Source organism: Gallus gallus, chromosome 27, assembly GCF_016699485.2.
Source record: "Gallus gallus isolate bGalGal1 chromosome 27, bGalGal1.mat.broiler.GRCg7b, whole genome shotgun sequence".
In the NCBI taxonomy this organism is placed as follows: Eukaryota; Metazoa; Chordata; class Aves; order Galliformes; family Phasianidae; genus Gallus; species Gallus gallus.
In genome coordinates, this window is record NC_052558.1 from 3,284,245 (window position 1) to 3,300,879 (window position 16,635).

General features: G+C 48.6%; 2 protein-coding genes across 2 annotated transcripts; both read left to right on the forward strand.

The window, feature by feature from the left end:
* Positions 1–5,212: 5,212 nt before the first annotated feature.
* On the forward strand, positions 5,213–12,882 carry GIP (gastric inhibitory polypeptide). The gene is made up of 6 exons (NM_001080104.2): positions 5,213–5,263; positions 7,263–7,388; positions 8,404–8,550; positions 8,916–9,047; positions 11,572–11,664; positions 12,741–12,882. Exons 2-6 carry the CDS (start codon positions 7,315–7,317, stop codon positions 12,748–12,750), a joined length of 456 nt encoding a protein of 151 aa, NP_001073573.2. The 5' UTR covers positions 5,213–5,263; positions 7,263–7,314; the 3' UTR covers positions 12,751–12,882.
* A 269-nt stretch (positions 12,883–13,151) lies between these two features.
* SNF8 (SNF8, ESCRT-II complex subunit) lies at positions 13,152–16,440 on the forward strand. Its single transcript, XM_418112.8, has 8 exons — positions 13,152–13,244; positions 13,616–13,666; positions 14,031–14,169; positions 14,477–14,581; positions 14,806–14,878; positions 15,337–15,478; positions 15,698–15,772; positions 16,196–16,440. The coding sequence occupies exons 1-8, from the start codon at positions 13,191–13,193 to the stop codon at positions 16,331–16,333; spliced, it is 777 nt and encodes a 258-aa protein (XP_418112.1). The 5' UTR covers positions 13,152–13,190; the 3' UTR covers positions 16,334–16,440.
* Positions 16,441–16,635: the final 195 nt, after the last annotated feature.

A 16,635-nucleotide genomic window follows, 5' to 3' on the forward strand; every position in this document is an offset into this window, starting at 1 on the left:
CTGCGGAAGCCTTCGGGGAAGGGGGAAGGCTCCTCCTGGCACAAAAGGGCCCCACGGTGCAGCGGGATCGCTCCCCACGGGACCTGGGGAGGGGGGGGGCAGACGCGCCCCGTCAGCAGAGAGAAGCAGCCCCCCATCCCCCCGTCCCTAGAAACCAAAGCAAAACAAAGCTACTTTGCATCGATTTGTTTTTAATTATTTTTAATCATTTTTTATTCTTCCCCCCCCCCCCCCCCCCTCCACGATGGAAATGATTTGCTTTCATTTTGGTGCTTCAGTCGTCCTTTTCTTTGGCTAAAAGGTAAATCCCAAATGCAGGGAGAGGGAAATGCTGACTGGAAGGAGCCCTGAAATTGTGCAGTTCAAAGAGTCCCTCTAATTTTTCATTTCCCCCCTCTTTAATGCAGCTTTCAAATATACCCCCACTTCTTCCCAGCAGACCTTCTGAACTTGCCAAATTGTTATTTCTCCTCCTCAAAATCGCTGCAAGCTGTGGGACAGATATCTGGAGCAGCCATTCCCCCTCTGGATGGCTGTAAAGATCCATGGCTGCAAAGGTGGTGGGAAGTTTTGCTGTTGGTGCAATGATAAACGAAACCAACGTAGCCCAGAAGGCATCGTGGGAGACGGATCCTGCCGTTGCTGAACTCCCCCTGACCTTATTCCAAGCAGGAGCTGATCTTTTTAACCCCCCTCCAAGTGTTTGCAGCACATATAAAGCACGGATCAAAAGTTTTCCTGGTAGGTATTTGTATCAGATTTCCTCCTATCCAAACTAAATACATTTATATCAGATTTGTGCTACACGAGTACAAATTCGGGGGTCTTGTATGTTTTGATGCACCATTTAAATCCCCCAAGAAAGGAGGGCTCTCCAGTGCTGCTGCTCTTCACCCTTCTGCTTTCCCAGCTCGCTGAAGCAGGAGGCAATGAAAGGCTCAGCATTACCACCATCCCATTTTTCCTTAATTCTCCAGACCCAAAACAAGTTTATCCCGGGAGGTGGGGAACCGCGCAGCGACCGTTTCTATTGTGGGTCACTTTAAAAAATAGAGGTCATTTCACAATCCAAACCTTGAACTGCTCCCCACCGCCTGCGCCGGGGCACCAATACTGCTGGGCTGCTGGAAAGGTGCTGGTAGGGAGCAGAAAGGGCACAAGATGGAAATAATTTCACGCTACTGAACCGGCCACTTGGGCAGGCGCCGTGCCGGGTCTGCGCCGTCTCGTTTCTCGTCCTGCTGCTCCATAGCTGGGATTTATCGGGACTGATTATTTCCTCTCCTTTCCTGTGTTTCCACCGCTCTAATCTCTCCAGCTGTTCGGTTCTGGCTCTGTCTTTGCTTAGCGATGGGTTAAGGGTGGGTTTCGTGGAGCTGCCACGAGGTACGGCTCGACAAGGATGAGCACAGGTAGTTGGAATGCTGTGGCAATTTCAGATCCATCCATTTGAAGCAGTGACAGCACTCAGTTCCACAGAGCCAAAAGGTGCAGCTGAGGGATTTTTACCCAGAGAGCTCTGTGCTCCAAACAAACCCTTCATGCACTGATGTTCCATCGGCGTTTTGCTACACTCAGTACTATCCCACAGCTCTCTACTCCTGGGGTGCAGAATAAGCACCTAAGATAAAAGAAACAGAGGAGTGGGAATGTAAAAGAGCGTTTTCCCCAATGTCTTATGGTTCTCATTTATTTGGGTGTTGTTTGGGGGGTTTTTTTAGTAGAAGCTTTTGGTTTTCCCAAAAAGAAATGGCAGTCACAAAGCAGCAGAGACAGCCACACTGATGAGCTGGGTTAAACAAGATCACAAAGAGCTTTAAAAGGCCCCAGGGTTTGGGGTTCTTTTTGCAGTTAAATGTGTGTATTGGCATTTAAAAACATATCTGGCATTTTGCTATGGTGAACAAACCTGTTCCATTCCCGAAAGCCCAGGAAGGGAGGAAGGCTGGAACCAAGAAGAGAGGATGAAGCGATGCTTATCACTCAGAAGATCCTTTATAACTACAGGCAGAACATCACACATGTCCCATGTGCAGATAAATGGGAACACTGTGTGGGTTTAAGCACCAGGGATGGGTGAGGAGCCAGGGAAAGCCTCACTGCTCACAGAATGGCAGAGTTCTGTACAGGGACAGCACTAGAGAGGAGAGATAGAAGCCAGACCTGGACAGTGGGGTTGGAGATTGAAGCTGATATTTAGGATTGCCAAGATGCAGTTGGATGAGGAATAATAAAGCATGTAAGAGTTACATCCCCTGCAAACATCATTGCTGGTGCTTTAGGGGGAGAAAAGAGTCACCAACAAAAGCTCTGAGCCTCTCTGCCTTTGAAAGCAGTGAGGGTGAGGTGGGAATAGAATCAGTCCTGACTCAGGAGTAGGGTTTGAAAATGATTCCAATGATTTTAGGGAGAGGGTTTAGGGAAAAAAAAAAGTACCAAAAGTCCTCCATCTGTCCCTGTGGGGAAGCAGAACGAATGCTGATGGTGATCAGTCACGGCTGGGTACAAGCAGCAATCTCACATCAGCCCAATGTTTGATGCAATACGGAGCAGCAAGTGTTTTCGTGCAGCTCATGCAATACCTGAAATCCTTCCGCTGTGGCAGAAGAGATGCCCTCACTGCTGCCACACAGAACAGCACCTGAACAGCACTGCTCCAGAGGGAAAGGGAAACTCCTGCTCACCACATCCAGTGGGAATGGGACAGAGGTGTAGATTGCACCACCGAAAGTGAGATGTTACAGCAGAACCCTGCAAGACCTTCACTGGGAGGTTTACAGTATTTCCATGTCTGAAAACCTTTGGGAACAGATCAGGCTCTCATCCATCGGGAACGATTTAAGCGGAGCCAAGCATGTCTGGAAGCAGGGGGTGAATGATCCATCTCCTCAGGTCACGTCAAGCCCTGCTTTCCATGATTACAGGGACGTCTAATGCTTGAAACACTTTATAATCAAAGTTGCCCTCGAGGTGCTTCAGTGTCTCAAAGCAGAGTGGGACTGTGTCAGTAACACAGCTGTGATCTTCCCAACACGTTCTCAGATTCCCAGAGCCCCAACTGCTCAGCCAGGTCTGCTGCAGAGGGGAGAGCACTGGCACTGCGTGCTGGGTGGGTGACACAGGGCAGCTCCAGCTCTCCTGCTTTATTTGCAGGGAGGGAAATGCTGCAGCTGGGTGAAACCTAAGCAGAAGTGTCCTTTGTCCCAAGCTTAGACCCAGCTGAAGCTCATGAAGCAAGTTGTTATTAGGGAAAGCAGCAGAGCGCAGGCAGTGCTATAAGGGGAGCTGTGATGGGCAAAGGCTGGAGAAGAGCAAGGTCGACATCTTTAATAGACTCTCTGTTATGCTGGGTGGGGGGGGAAAGCAGCACATGGCCCTTTTCTGTCAGTGCTCCCCTCCTTGTCCCTGCACTCGTGTCTGGTATCTGTGTATTTGCTTGCTTGGCTTCAAATTACTTTTATACTATTTCTTTTTCATCTGAAAGACTGTGAGAAACTTCAGAGCAATGCTGATGTCCAAAGGGGATCACAAACAGATGCCCTGAAATAACCATAACTGTGAACACCCCATCACTTAATGCTGGATATTTATTTCACTCTATTAACTCCCTACCATACAGAGGCACTAAATGAGAGGAAAACAAACAGCTTCCACTTTGGAGAAACAAGATATCCGAGTTGGCTGGGAGCAAAGTGCCCAGAATACATATAATAAAGACACCAGGATAAACTACTCCATTTTATTGATTAGCAACAGTGATAAGAGTGTGAATTGCTTACTTGCAATTATTACAGTGCAACACTGATTACGGCAGGCACGATGCTCTTGCATGAGTGAAAAGCTTGTGGCCACACTGGCATGCTGGTTTGCTGCTGGTTAAAGGATTAAGCCGAATGTTAAGTAGTTCCTGTGAAAGTAATAATTACTCCCTAATAGCGCTGAGCTCTTAATCTACCTGAAAAAAAAATGTCTTTCTGATCCTTTATCTTAATGTAATATAGATGCAACGGGGGCTGGCCTTGCCAGGCAGTTGTGTAACTGCAGGGCAGAGAGCCCTGTGCCAGGCAGGGCTGCAGGATGCTGTGCGCATATCACCCCATGCTCTGCACCCTCCTGGTATAGGAATACAGGTGGTGACTGAAGCAACCCTTGCAGTTGTAGTGTAATATCAGAGAAGCACATTTTAGCAAGCATTTATACAGAGAGCTGCATCTCATCGCGTGGGATTTCTGTGTTTGTTAAGGATGAGATACACCGTGGTGCAGGGATGCCCTCATCCATGCTGAAACCACAGACATTGCCATCGTTTCTGCAGTTCCACCAAGGGCTGCCCCTTGTCCAGAGGAATGGATGCGAGCAGAGCTCGGTGCGTGGGTTAAGCTGCCAGGAAAACACTCCTGTGGGCTCCTTCACCAGATTGGAGCTGAGGGCAGCAGAGCCCCCTGGGAGCAGCCCATCTCCTGGATGCACATAGCAAAGTGCATTACTCCTCCTCCCAGATAGACCCAGGGCATGTTGGACACCATGGAGGGCACTGTGTCAGGCACACCACAACAGGAACCCCCTGAGAAGTGTCAGAATGGTGCTCTGCTCCAGGCTAACCACCCCAATCCCACCCTCCATCTCATCAACCAATGCTGCCTTGCTAATTCCTACCAATTTCCTGCCTTCTGCTGTCCATCCCAAATGGATGGACCCCCTTAGATGGCACATTTTGGGGGGGTAGGCACTGCTCCCAGCATTGGAATTTGCACAGGGGGCTGCAGAGCACAGTTCATTTGCCCCAACTCAATGCTGGTGAGCCCCAGCTCAATTGGAGCTCTTGTTTTTAGCAAAGTTATCCCTACTGGATGGGAGAGAAGCACAACGGGTCTCCCTAAGGTGACCCTCACACCTGACAACAGGAGAGATGGGAATTAATACAGGTTTTGCCAGGGAAGCAGGTGCTGTGTGGAAATAGGGCTCAGACCAATAAATACCATTTGTATGCTGCCCACAGTTCTTGATTTCGCGATATACTCGTGTTTAATTACCATTAATGCAAACATAATTTAAAAGGTTATTTCCCTGCTCTGCGGGTCAATGGACCTAATGGAGCAGATCTAAGCGGGTCTGAGTTGCTCTGATTGGTGCTCGGTTTCCTGTTTGCCTCATGGAAGTGGGTTTGGTCCCACACAGGGAATGTATATAAAGGCTCTGAAGGGTCTCTTCTGGGCACCAGAATTGGCTGAAAGCTTCTGGGCAGCCTCAGGGGAGCAGGAAGGTAAGAAGCTCTCTATTGGATTCTCTTTTTGCTTCTTGTTTTTATTCTTTTTTCCTTATATGAGTGTGAGGGTTGCATGAAAGCAGCAGAGCAGGGCGAGCTGTTGGGCTGAGTTGTTCCCTAAGCAGTGCAGGAGCAGCAGCTTTCCTTCTGCACGAAGGAGCTATTCTGCAATGAAGACCATGATTTTGGAGGAGGGTTTGGTATGCAGCACATCTCAGGCTGGGATCTGCCCTTTTAAATACATGTAACACGGGGAAATGAGGGAAAATGGTTCTTGGTGGCTTTCAGCATCCTCCTGGCTATGGATAAAACAAGGAGAATGCTTCTTCCAAAGCAGACAGCGTTGGACAAGGGGTTTAAGACCTTCACGCAGCTGAGATCCGTCAGGAGAAAAGGTTTTCCCCTTGTCTGAAGGAGTCCCAGGGTGAGGTAAAGCAGTGCAGGGACTGCAGCAAAATCCGCACCAGACGGGTGGAGCAGAGCTTGAGTTGAGCATCACGGAGACAAAGGGGTCCTGTGTGAACTCAGGAATGTTTGTTCCGACCATCTCTGGAAATGCAGACTGCTTTTCCTCCCTGTTTTGGCAAAAGCTGCAGAGAATGAGTGCAACCCCTCCTCCAAATTAAGGCTACACTGCATTTCTTCTCCTACCTTTTGTAGATAATTCCCTTCAGCAGAACAATATTCTCTTACAGCATAACTGTTTTCAGATTCACCATCGTACCTACAGCAATATATAAAATGAAGGGCAAATAAGAGGGGAAACCCATCGTTTAATCATAGACATTTTTCTGTTCTCACATAGAGTATTCCCCAGCTTTTTGTATCACGGAACCCACTTCTGTTAATGCAGTCCGTAACTTTTGGCTTTAGCTGTAAATATTTTAGGGGGTTTGTGAGTGCTCAGAGCAGCACGCCGTGCTTTTAGGGCTATCCCTCTGAATCTGATGTCTCTGAGATATCAGAACACATCTGATATTGCTCTCATTCAACCAGAAAGGCTGAAAACGTTGGTGCAATGATGCCACAGTTTCCCAGGGATAAAAAGTGCCTCAGTTATGAACAACATCAAAACCTTTTTGCTCCCAACGAATAACTGAGCTGTTGTAAGGGTGTGAGTTCCTCTGTGAGCAGAGTTGCATTAATGTAGGAGTGCAGTTTGGAAGGATGGGATGCTGAAGTCCTGATCTACACCTCGACCTCTTGTTGTTATTTAGTTCTTGCGAACAGCAGCCCTGCAGGGCAATGCAGATTCCAGAAGCATCTATAACAAAGAGTGAGGTGAGAGACAATAAACCACGTCCATGAGCCACAATCAAAACCATTTCTGTGCGGAGTTTGTGGAGCTGGAATAGTAATTAAGAGCTCAGATGTCCGAGGCTGTTGAGCCAAACTGTGGACGTGAGGACTAAGAACAGCCTGAAACCAATAAACCATGGAACTCAATCCTGTCACTGTCCTGGGGTACTTCTCCCAGCTGATACCCAGTGGCCCTGGCTCTATTCCCTATATATAAGGCATTATCCAAACCAACAGAGAGCTCATCAGTAATTAGATTGGGCTCCTAAATCCTGCAGAGCTGTAGGGAGGGAAAGGCAGGGTGCCATGTTTCTCCTCTTTGCCATTGGGACTGCCTGATCCTATGTGTGTTCCCATTCACATATGTAAGATTGAACTGAGTCTTGAAGCACAAAGAGGAACCCTCGGGGTCAGCTTGCAAACACAGAGCAGGACAACGTCCTTACCTTCAGGAATGTGCAAAACACAGTGAATTTGGTGGTTACAACAGAAGTATGGGGAACAAACATCGAAAGGCAGCACGGTGGAGGAAGAGCACTGGTACTGAGAAAGTAATTTAACTGGGAAAGGCAAAGGAGGGTTGTGTATGGTGGAGGAGGCTGTTCCAAGCACAAGGGCTGATGAGCCATGTTAACGAGCACAGACTTGTGCCCAACCATGCCACATCCCTCACAGTCCTGTCCCTTGTGTCCCAAAGGCCAAATATCCAGATCGCCCTCTGCTTCTGAACGGAGAAATCAGCCACGAAAATGATGTCTCTGAGAGTTCTCTCGCTGCTTTTTGCTTCTCTGAGCTTTGTTTTGATGGAAGAGAACGTCTCAGGGTAAGTGTTCTGGAAAGCACACGATGTATTTTGAGCCCTTTCCAACTTCCCGCTGAAAGCAAATGGATTCTTTCCATTGGCATCTTGGTAAAGAGGTGAGAACACGAGTCCTGAGGTGGCTCTTGGATATAAAGAGATGAACAAATGATAAGAGAGATCTCAAACTAAAGCCTTTATGCCAAAGCCAAGAACTCCCATGTTTTCCCTAGAAACTTTATTGCTCCAGGTTGGGAGTAGCAAGCTGGAAGTCAACCAGGGAGAGAAGGTTGGCTGGGAATTAAAACAAGATGTAATCATCCCACAAGAAGTAGGCTAGGGGGCATTTCTTTTTTAAGCTCCTGAAAATATGACCAGTTACATAAAATGGGGACATAATAAAGACTTTCCCTCTGTTCAATTCCTGATGCAGAACCTCCAGCTGCTACCTGAGAAGGTCCAAAAGGAAGTAGCAGTTGATGAAATTCCAGCTAATAGTACCAAAGAAAGATCAGCCCTGACATCTTTGGCTAATTCAGGTAGTCCCCAACCATGTCTGTGTTGTCAGATTGGTCTGAAGGTCTCAAATTATCACCTGCCATCCCCCCCTCAGGCTCTTTGAGGATGTAGGGAGAGATTTCCTTGGTGTGCAGCTCACTGGAGGAGGCACCTGAGCATCCTTTAGGACAGAGTCAGAGTTCAGATCCATCAGAACATGGCAGGAAAGTGGATGTGGCTCTGAGGGATGTGGGTCAGTGGGCAATATTGGTGATGGGACGGTGGTTGGGCTGGATGATCTTGGAGATGTTCTCCAACCTTAACGATGCTATTATTCAGTGATGCTCTTATTCAGTGATGCTGGCTCCAAATATCCTAAGTTCACCTCCAGAAGCAATCATATGTGAGTTGCAATGTGTCGGTAGGCAGCAATGATTACCAGGATGAGGAGCATGCCAGCTCCTTGTCGGCTCAGCTCTTTGCTTTGCAGAGCTGAGCAGCACTCACTCCTCTACTGCGCTCCACACTGCTCTCCCTGCAGCCTCAGCATAAGGACTCCCGGCGCCAGACCGATGCACAGACGCTACTCGGAGGCCACGCTGGCGAGCGATTACAGCCGCACGATGGACAACATGCTGAAGAAGAACTTCGTGGAGTGGCTGCTGGCCCGGAGAGAGAAGAAAAGCGAGTGAGTGTGCAGACTTCCAGCGCTCCGAACTCACAGCTGTCGGCAGCCAAGTGATGGCTGCGTTAGGATGTAGAGATGTAGAGCTGAGGTTATTTTTCTTGGACTGCAGCAGTGATTCCCGGAGGGTTGGGGGGGGGGGGGGGTTGTTTTTCTTTTCCTGTCTTTTTTTCCCCTAAATCCTTGAGGGTTTTCTGCTCTGTCGGCACACGGCGCAGCCTCCTCCGTGCTCGAGTCCGCCTTCTCCCGTTGCTGCTGTTGGATGGAGCGGGGATGGAGCCGGGTTTGAGGAAAAGCAGCATTCCAGCACCCTCTTGTGGTGCCTCAGGCTGAGATTTCTGCCCTTCTTTTTGTTTTTGCCTTCCCAGCAACGTCATTGAGCCGTACAAGAGAGAAGCCGAGCCTCAGCTGTCCGCAGTGAGTGACCAAAGCTTGGATCCGCGCAGCCACGAAGCCAAAGACTTCCTTGCATGGCTCCTAAAAGCCAAAGAGAATCAGAGGTGAGAGCGGAGAACTGAAAGCAGAGTCCTGTTCCAAGGGAGGGGGGGGAGGTCCCCAAGTGCTCAACCTTTGGAGGGATGCTATGGGGCAGGAATAGGTGATAAGCATCAGCAAGCAAAAGGATTTCTGTTTCAGAAAGGAATGCCGTGCTTTGCAATTGTCTCATGTGAGAGGAAGACAAGAAAGGTTAAAAATAAAGCTTCCTTCCCTCTGAAATTTCTTACAAAGTGAACATTGAAGAAATACAGAGGGCTGAGGAGGGTGTTGAGGCTGTTTGGTTGCTTTGGGGGTTTTTTGGTTGGTTGGTTGCTCTTTCTTGGGAAATAACAGAACAGCCCCATCAAAACCAGTGCCCCGCTGAAGTCTGAGCCCTGGTTTTGGCAGCACTGAGACACAGCTGTTCCGACAGCATCCTTCACATCACAGCTTAAAACGAAGAGCTTTGAGTCAACCAAACCATTCCAGTCTGGTCTATTCAAAGCCCTATAGAAACGAAACTCTCCAGTGACAACTGAAGTGAAACTGATGTGCTCCTGGGGGAATCAAGGGAGCAAAACGTTCATTTCCTTGTATCACTGCTACACCTTCTTCCTAGGAAAAGCATAAGGTCTAAACGTGGAACAAAGCAGGAGAGATAACTGAGTGACCCAGGAGGAATTCCCCTCTCAGTTTCGGATCTGTGCCCTTTACCACAGACAGAGTTTTTCTCTGGTGTGTCTGCATTGCTCATAGTGGTGAAGATGCCACAACCTAGTTCTCTTGGGAAGGCAACTGGGAGTGCACAGAGCTCTCTGGCTGCAGCTGTGCCTTCGTTCCCAGCCACCTGGGCATGCTTGTGCATCACGGAGCTGCACGGCTTCCTGCTGGCTCAGCATAACCCCAGCCCACCGAGACCCTCTTTCACCACTCCCAATCTGAGCTGATGACACAAATGTTCCAAAAATCAAATCAGGTATTTGGATCCAACTGAACATCTGTTCTTGGGCACTTGCTATATTAAATACATATTTATATATATAGCCAGCAAATAAACAAGGGAAAGATTTCTTTAACATGAAGTGGAGATATATATATATATTTAACATTACAGGTTGCTGCTGATTAGTCCTAAAATGGTAGCATGAAGGAAAAGAGGGATGCAGCCCACAGACTTCAGGCACAGTTGTGGTGCCTCCTGCTAAAAGAATGCCCTCTGTAGCTCCAGGGACTCATGGGACCATCACCCAGAACAGCAATCTGAGGGCACCTGTTGTCTTTTGCAGCCTTTGCATGAAAACTGCTTTAGAAACAAGGGTGCAGGGGATGACCTGGGGTGGGGGAAGCAAACGCTGCTATGGTTCACGGTGGTGTATAATGCCAAGCACACAGAAAATTGGACGCTGGGAGTTGCTAATCATACTGAAATGCAGAATCAAAGAAATGAGGGCTTTGAGGGATCTCAAAAGGTCATTCAGTCTGACCTCTGCTACAAGGCAGGATCAGCTTGCCTGAAACCGTTCCTGACAGATATTTGTCTGACCTGTTCTGGTTGTGGGGTGGCAAAAAAGAAAACCTTTGATACTGGAGATTCGTCAGCTTGAATGGTTGCATTTAAAATAATAATAATAAATTTCAGTGTCTCCCTTAATCTCCTTAATTGCAACTAAAAAGCACAACTTGTGGGGGAAAGTCCTTGCTGGGAACAAAGCCTTTCCTTTGTCATCCTGGAGCACAGATGCTGCTTCACCCACATTCTGCCTTTGTTTTGGTGCCTGCTGGGGCTGAGGGAGGACATGGGGAAAAGAGGGGGTTGGGGGCTGTTCCTTCTCATCCCCTAAGCCTGACGGACATGCTCAGTGCTCAGCATCCCAAACTTCCCAAGATCAAAGCGGTGTTCTATGGCAGCATCTCACCACGTCAAAAAATAGGTTCAAGCTTCTTGGTGGCTTTTTTGTTGTTTTCTTTTTGCTACGCTTTGGGGAACACCCCCAGCTGTCAACGTGTCCCTTTTCCTCTCTTCTTCACCGGCGTTTCTATTTCACAGAGCAGAAAAACAGTTGCTAAGAGCACAGTGATCTTTCAAACTCTTTCCCCTTCTTTGTGGCACTGCTGCAATGCCCAGGAGGCAGCAGAAGGATTTCTGCTAAGGAGCACATGACCAACCTGGCCAACAATCTCAGTGGCACCTGGAGGGGAAGATGATAGAGAAAACCTAAAAGACCTGAATCCATGTGGCACTAATACTGTATCTGGGCTGGGAGGCAGAGATTTGTAATGGCTTTTTCACAATAAGGAGGGAGAAAGGGCTTTTTTAAAGGATTTTTTTTTAGGATGAAGTGAAAAAAAAAATGGTTAAGAATAGCGGAGTAATGAGAATCAAAAGAAGGGACCGTTGCCAGGATTCGGGGTTGACAAGCTGGCAAGCAATGCATTAAATCAAAGGAAAATAAAATATCTGTGTGAATTCGATGTGATTGGGAGAAGATTGTTGTATGCTGCATTCAGATCGTTTCCTCTCTTGATGGTGTGTCCCTTTTCTTGCAGTTCTGCTTCTCTGGAAGGTTCAGAAGACGTGAAGGATGTTGTGAACCAGGAGTTTCTGACATGGTTAATGTCAACTGACCTCTGCAGACCAAGGTGAGCGGCTGTTCTGCCTGACCCTCCCACGCTGGCACCATACAAAGCCCCTGTCCCAAGGGTTCTTGCTGCAGTGCTCCGTATTCTGATGACCACTGAGTGCTCACACAATGTGACTTAACTGGATTTCATTGGAGAGTTGAGGGCTTTGGTCAGAGTTTGGCTTTGCAAAAGAATCTTCAGTGTCCAATTGAGGGATGGACAAACATCAGATAACGACCATCTAGAGAAGGCAGGTTGATAAATCCTTTACCCTGCTTTTCTGAGAAGAGGGGATGTTCATCAGACCGCTTAGAAATGATGCTTCTTTTCTACTTGATATACGTAAGTGTGAAAAGCAGAGAGAAACACAAGAAATCGGGATGCAAAAGGTTGAAGTGCCGGAGCAGCTCAGGGGAATGGAGAGCACATTTTATGGCTTCTAGGGGGAATGAAGGCTGAGAGAAGAAAGTCAACATCTATTGAAATTAAAAAGGGATAGAAGAGCTGTTTATGCTGATGGCAAAAGTTGGACAAGGATGAAAGAATCTCCTTGCCCAAGGAGGCTGTGGATGCCCCATCCCTGCAGGCATTCAAGGCCAGGCTGGATGTGGCTCTGGGCAGCCTGGGCTGCTGGTTGGTGACCCTGCACATAGCAGGGGGTTGGGACTCAATGAGCACTGTGGTCCTTTTCAACCCAGGCCATCCTATGGTTCTATGAAAGAAGGATGGGCTGGCCATGAATGGAGGAGGCGGAGGCTGCTCTGTGCTGCTGGTCAGGTAATGGGAGCCAAGCAGATAAGCACAAAGCAGACAGCAGCCGAGCACTGAGCTCATCCCGCAGGGACGGGACGCGCACCTTTGTATGCCGCCCCTCTGAGCTGCTGCTGCTCTCTCAGGAGTTACACCTACTTTCAGTTGGATACTTGTTAACTGTGAGACGTGTCGTGCTACCAAAAGACCTCTATAAGGCGCCATAGGGGGCTGGTGGGTAATGAAGGCAACAAGTTACACGCTGCTTGCCGTCGGAGCTGCGTTAAAATGGGGTAAATGGGGCACCGGAAGGATTTATGGCTCTTTTTTTGCCTCTCATGTAGGGCTGCGTAACCACAGCACTGCTGAGGAGCTCCCATGGCCCCACCCACAGCCGCACTGAGGAGGAGGAGGTTCTGCGTTGCGTTATCGCCCACTTTGCCAATGGAAGAAATAAAGGATTTTTAGCCCGAAACCGCAATCAGACGAAGTTTTCATTTGGGGACGGGAGGGGAATTCGGCTTACAGCCGTCCGAACAGTAGGAGGGGACGGGTTGAGGGTTTGCGGTTCAGGAGCTGCCGTTGAGGACGTTGGGGACGCAGGAGCACCCATAAAAGGGCGGTGGGGACGGACCGAACCCCGCCCGGGCGCCGGGAGCCATTGGCCGCCCCCAAAGCCGTCCCCCGAGGTGGAGGCGTGGGAGGAAGGCCACGCCTACTTCCGCGTTGCGTCACGCCGCGCGTCGCGGGTTGATGACGTCAGAAGGCGCGCGACGCGCGGCGGTGCCGCCGGGATGCACCGGCGAGGGGTGGGCGCGGGCGCTATCGCCAAGAAGAAGCTGGCGGAGGTGAGGAGGGGCCTGGTCTGTGGGGGGGAGGTTCCAGAACCCCGTGGGAGCTCCGAAGTGCGTTTATGGGGGGGGTCAAGCTCCGCCGGTGTCGGGACAGGTGAGCTGCCAGGCTCCGGTGTTCCCGTGTGAGGGATCCAGGCCCCTGCTGGTTTGTGGCAGGGGGTGTCCGGCTCAGGGTGGGGTCCTCCGCATCTCCACAGTTGTGTCATCCGTAAGCTCAGGGTGTCCCGAGGTTTCTGGCTGCTCCCTCGCTTGCCCGTGGGTCCTCCAGCTTCATACGTTCTTATGGAGCATTTCCCTCACCCATGTTGGGGTTTGGTTCCTCTGTTCTCCAGCGCTGCCTCTACCATTCTGTTTTCCTCCTGCAGGCCAAGTACAAGGAGCGAGGGACGGTCCTGGCTGAAGACCAGTTGGCCCAGGTGGGAGATCCACCCCTGCTGCAGTATAACCGTGTCTGTGAGCCCAGCTGTGAATCCAGGCTTCGTCTCACACTGTTTCAGGGTTGGAGCATTATCCATAAGCAGTGTGGGGAACGATGGCACCCACCGGGCTGCTTTTCCTCCAAGAACTGTGCCGTTTGCTGCAGATGTTGCCCTGCCTCCATGCTCTCCATCTTAGCAACGTCACATTTCTGTAGAGCTGTTTCCCTTCCTTTTGAGTCCCCCGGGGGTGGGCAGCATGTCTGAGTGCTGAGTGTTGCTTTAGGACTGTGCTGGCTTAGTGTATAGTGGGGGCTGTGTTCACAGAAGGATTAAACAGAAATTCTTTTTCTCTGTCTTTCAGATGTCTAAGCAGCTGGACATGTTTAAGACCAACTTGGAGGAGTTTGCCAGCAAACACAAGCAAGAGATCCGTAAAAACCCCGAGTTCCGGGTCCAGTTCCAGGATATGTGTGCAACAATTGGAGTGGATCCTTTAGCATGTGAGGACCAGGCAGCAGGGGTTCACTGCTAAGGTTCCTCCTGTAAAGGATTCCCAGTGAAGCTGTTAGAAATGGTTCTTGGGGAAGTCTGACAGTGTATTGATTCTTAGGGTTTGTGAATTGTTGTAATGTGGTTTTAGGTGATATATAAATTTAAAAGAAATTTAAAAGAAAAAGGTGGAGGTAACCAAAGAGGCTCTTGACTGAGATCTCAGTCTCCTCACAGTATGGTTTGTGAGCAACAGTAGCTGTTAAGGAAGGTGTTTTTGCTGATGATCCAATTGCTTTCTTCTTTCTCACTTCACAGCTGGGAAAGGATTCTGGTCAGAAATGCTGGGAGTTGGAGACTTCTACTATGAATTGGGTGTGCAGATTATTGAAGTTTGCCTGGCTCTGAAACACAGGAATGGAGGTGAGGATCTCTCTGTGTCTGTCTTCACTCCAAAAGGGCAACCTGAGGCCAAGAGTGGGCAACAGCAAAGCCAATAGAAGCTGGAATCTGATACGTTGTGGGAGTATAATGTGAGGCAAGAGTGAGCCAGTGGTCAGCACACAAAGAAGCCTTCACTACTACTGCTGGAGTATTTTTCTTGCTGTGCAGTTAATGCTTTCTTGTCCCCTTTTGTTGACTCCTAGGTCTGATAACACTGGAAGAACTTCATCAGCAAGTGCTGAAGGGAAGAGGGAAGTTTGCTCAGGAAGTCAGCCAGTGAGTGTCTGTATGTTACAGGAAAAGGGAATCAAGTAACATTTGAGGAAAAAAACAGTGTGATTGATCTCAGCTGGGCTTGAAGGTGCTGCTGTTAATTGGACTCCAAATTCTAGCAATTAGGCATGCACATATCCTCTGTAGTTAATGACTATTTTAGGGGTGAGCCATAAGCATAAAGAGCTGTTGGCTTGGGCTGCAAATGCTGCACTCCTGCTGTCACAGTCTGCTGAAGCTGCTTTGGTCCAAGCTGTAAGGAAGGGACTGATACCTGCCCTTAGATAAATTAATTCTAATCTAGTAATAAGAAAGATCAGCTGTTGATGATCTGAAATTGCAGCAAGCTCCAGTAGCTGTATCTTATACCTTCTTCACATGAAGTCTTCCTCATTTACAAAACTTAGTGCAGTTTGGGAGAGGCTTTTGGCTTAAAGCCCTGCATTAACTTCTGCTTTCAGAGATGATCTCCTTCGTGCAATCAAGAAACTGAAGGTCTTGGGGAGTGGCTTTGGGATTATCCCTGTTGGTGGAACATATCTGATTCAGTCTGTACCAGCTGAACTGAACATGGATCACACGGTTGTCTTGCAGCTTGCAGAGGTATTGAGCCAGGAGACTTTAAAGTACCACCTCAAAAGAATCTCCCTGCTTCTGTGACAGGGAACACGTGGTGTGGAAAATAACAACATTCCAGCATGAATATGAATCTAGAGTTTGTGCTATGGTTAGATCAGGCCTGTAGGCAAAACTGTCCACACTCTTCTAAACTGTGGGCTTAAGTCTTGACTACAAGCACACTATTTTTTCCTCTCTTTTCAGAAAAAGGGCTATGTAACAGTTGGTGAGATCAAGTCCAGTCTGAAGTGGGAGGTGGAACGTGCAAAGCAAATTCTGGTATGTATGAGGGCCTCTTGTGCATGGTGGAGGTAAGTGACAGGGTAGAGTGGCTGCTCCTGCATCAGAGCTGCAGACGCTTTGGTGACTGTGTGTGTTATCACAGCATGCACAGGTGATCCTCAGCTAGGTGGTAGACCAAAGGCAGCGTACACACTACTTAAGTTGAAGAAAGTAGAGTGTCAGCAGCTGCAGATGATATTCCCGTGACTTCACTAATCTCAGTAAAATCTGGGGTGTGTTGGCTCAGGTCCTGCATGACTAGATGTCCAAACTACATTTTCCCCTGCTCAGGATGAATACAAATCCTGAGTTCTAAACACTCCCTTACTGTACAGTAAATGTGGGGTGAGGCCTTCCCTGGGAATGGCTTGTCAGCTATTTAGTTAAGCTTTGCTCACAGTTTCTGCTCTGTTTGAATAGGAACACTTGCTGAAGGAAGGAATGGCCTGGCTGGATACACAGGCAGCAGGAGAACCTCAGTACTGGCTGCCTGCTCTCTTTACAGAGTTGTACTCTCAGGAAATCACTCCAGAGGAAGCCAAGGAGGCAATACCTTGACTGCTAAGTGTTCTGTGCCTGTATCCAAGTCTTCTTGGGAGGGTACTTGCATATCACCTGAAACACAGGGACAGTAGTGGACTTGAAATAAAATTTTGTAAAAAGAAGTGTCTAGCTTCACAAGTTTAATAGGACTAATTCATGCTTGGGTACCTTGGAGTTTTCTCCTCTACTGTGAGTGGAAATATCTCTTTCCATGGGAAACAGTAGTTACCTTGTCACAGCAAGAGGAAAAGTATTGCTATTGCAACTGCAGTCATGGAGAGTGCAAATATGACTGTCTAAAGATTCCTGCTGCCAGC

What these genes read in the sequence shown, in the direction of transcription:
- GIP (NM_001080104.2), top strand. Translation starts at nt 7,315, where the DNA reads ATGATGTCTCTGAGAGTTCTCTCGCTGCTTTTTGCTTCTCTGAGCTTT. An exon ending in ATGGAAGAGAACGTCTCAGG is followed by an intron (nt 7,389 to 8,403) that starts GTAAGTGTTCTG and finishes CTCTCCCTGCAG; the next exon opens with CCTCAGCATAAGGACTCCCG. An exon ending in CGGAGAGAGAAGAAAAGCGA is followed by an intron (nt 8,551 to 8,915) that starts GTGAGTGTGCAG and finishes TTGCCTTCCCAG; the next exon opens with CAACGTCATTGAGCCGTACA.
- SNF8 (XM_418112.8), top strand. Translation starts at nt 13,191, where the DNA reads ATGCACCGGCGAGGGGTGGGCGCGGGCGCTATCGCCAAGAAGAAGCTG. An exon ending in TGGAGTGGATCCTTTAGCAT is followed by an intron (nt 14,170 to 14,476) that starts GTGAGGACCAGG and finishes CTCACTTCACAG; the next exon opens with CTGGGAAAGGATTCTGGTCA. An exon ending in TTGTCTTGCAGCTTGCAGAG is followed by an intron (nt 15,479 to 15,697) that starts GTATTGAGCCAG and finishes CTCTCTTTTCAG; the next exon opens with AAAAAGGGCTATGTAACAGT.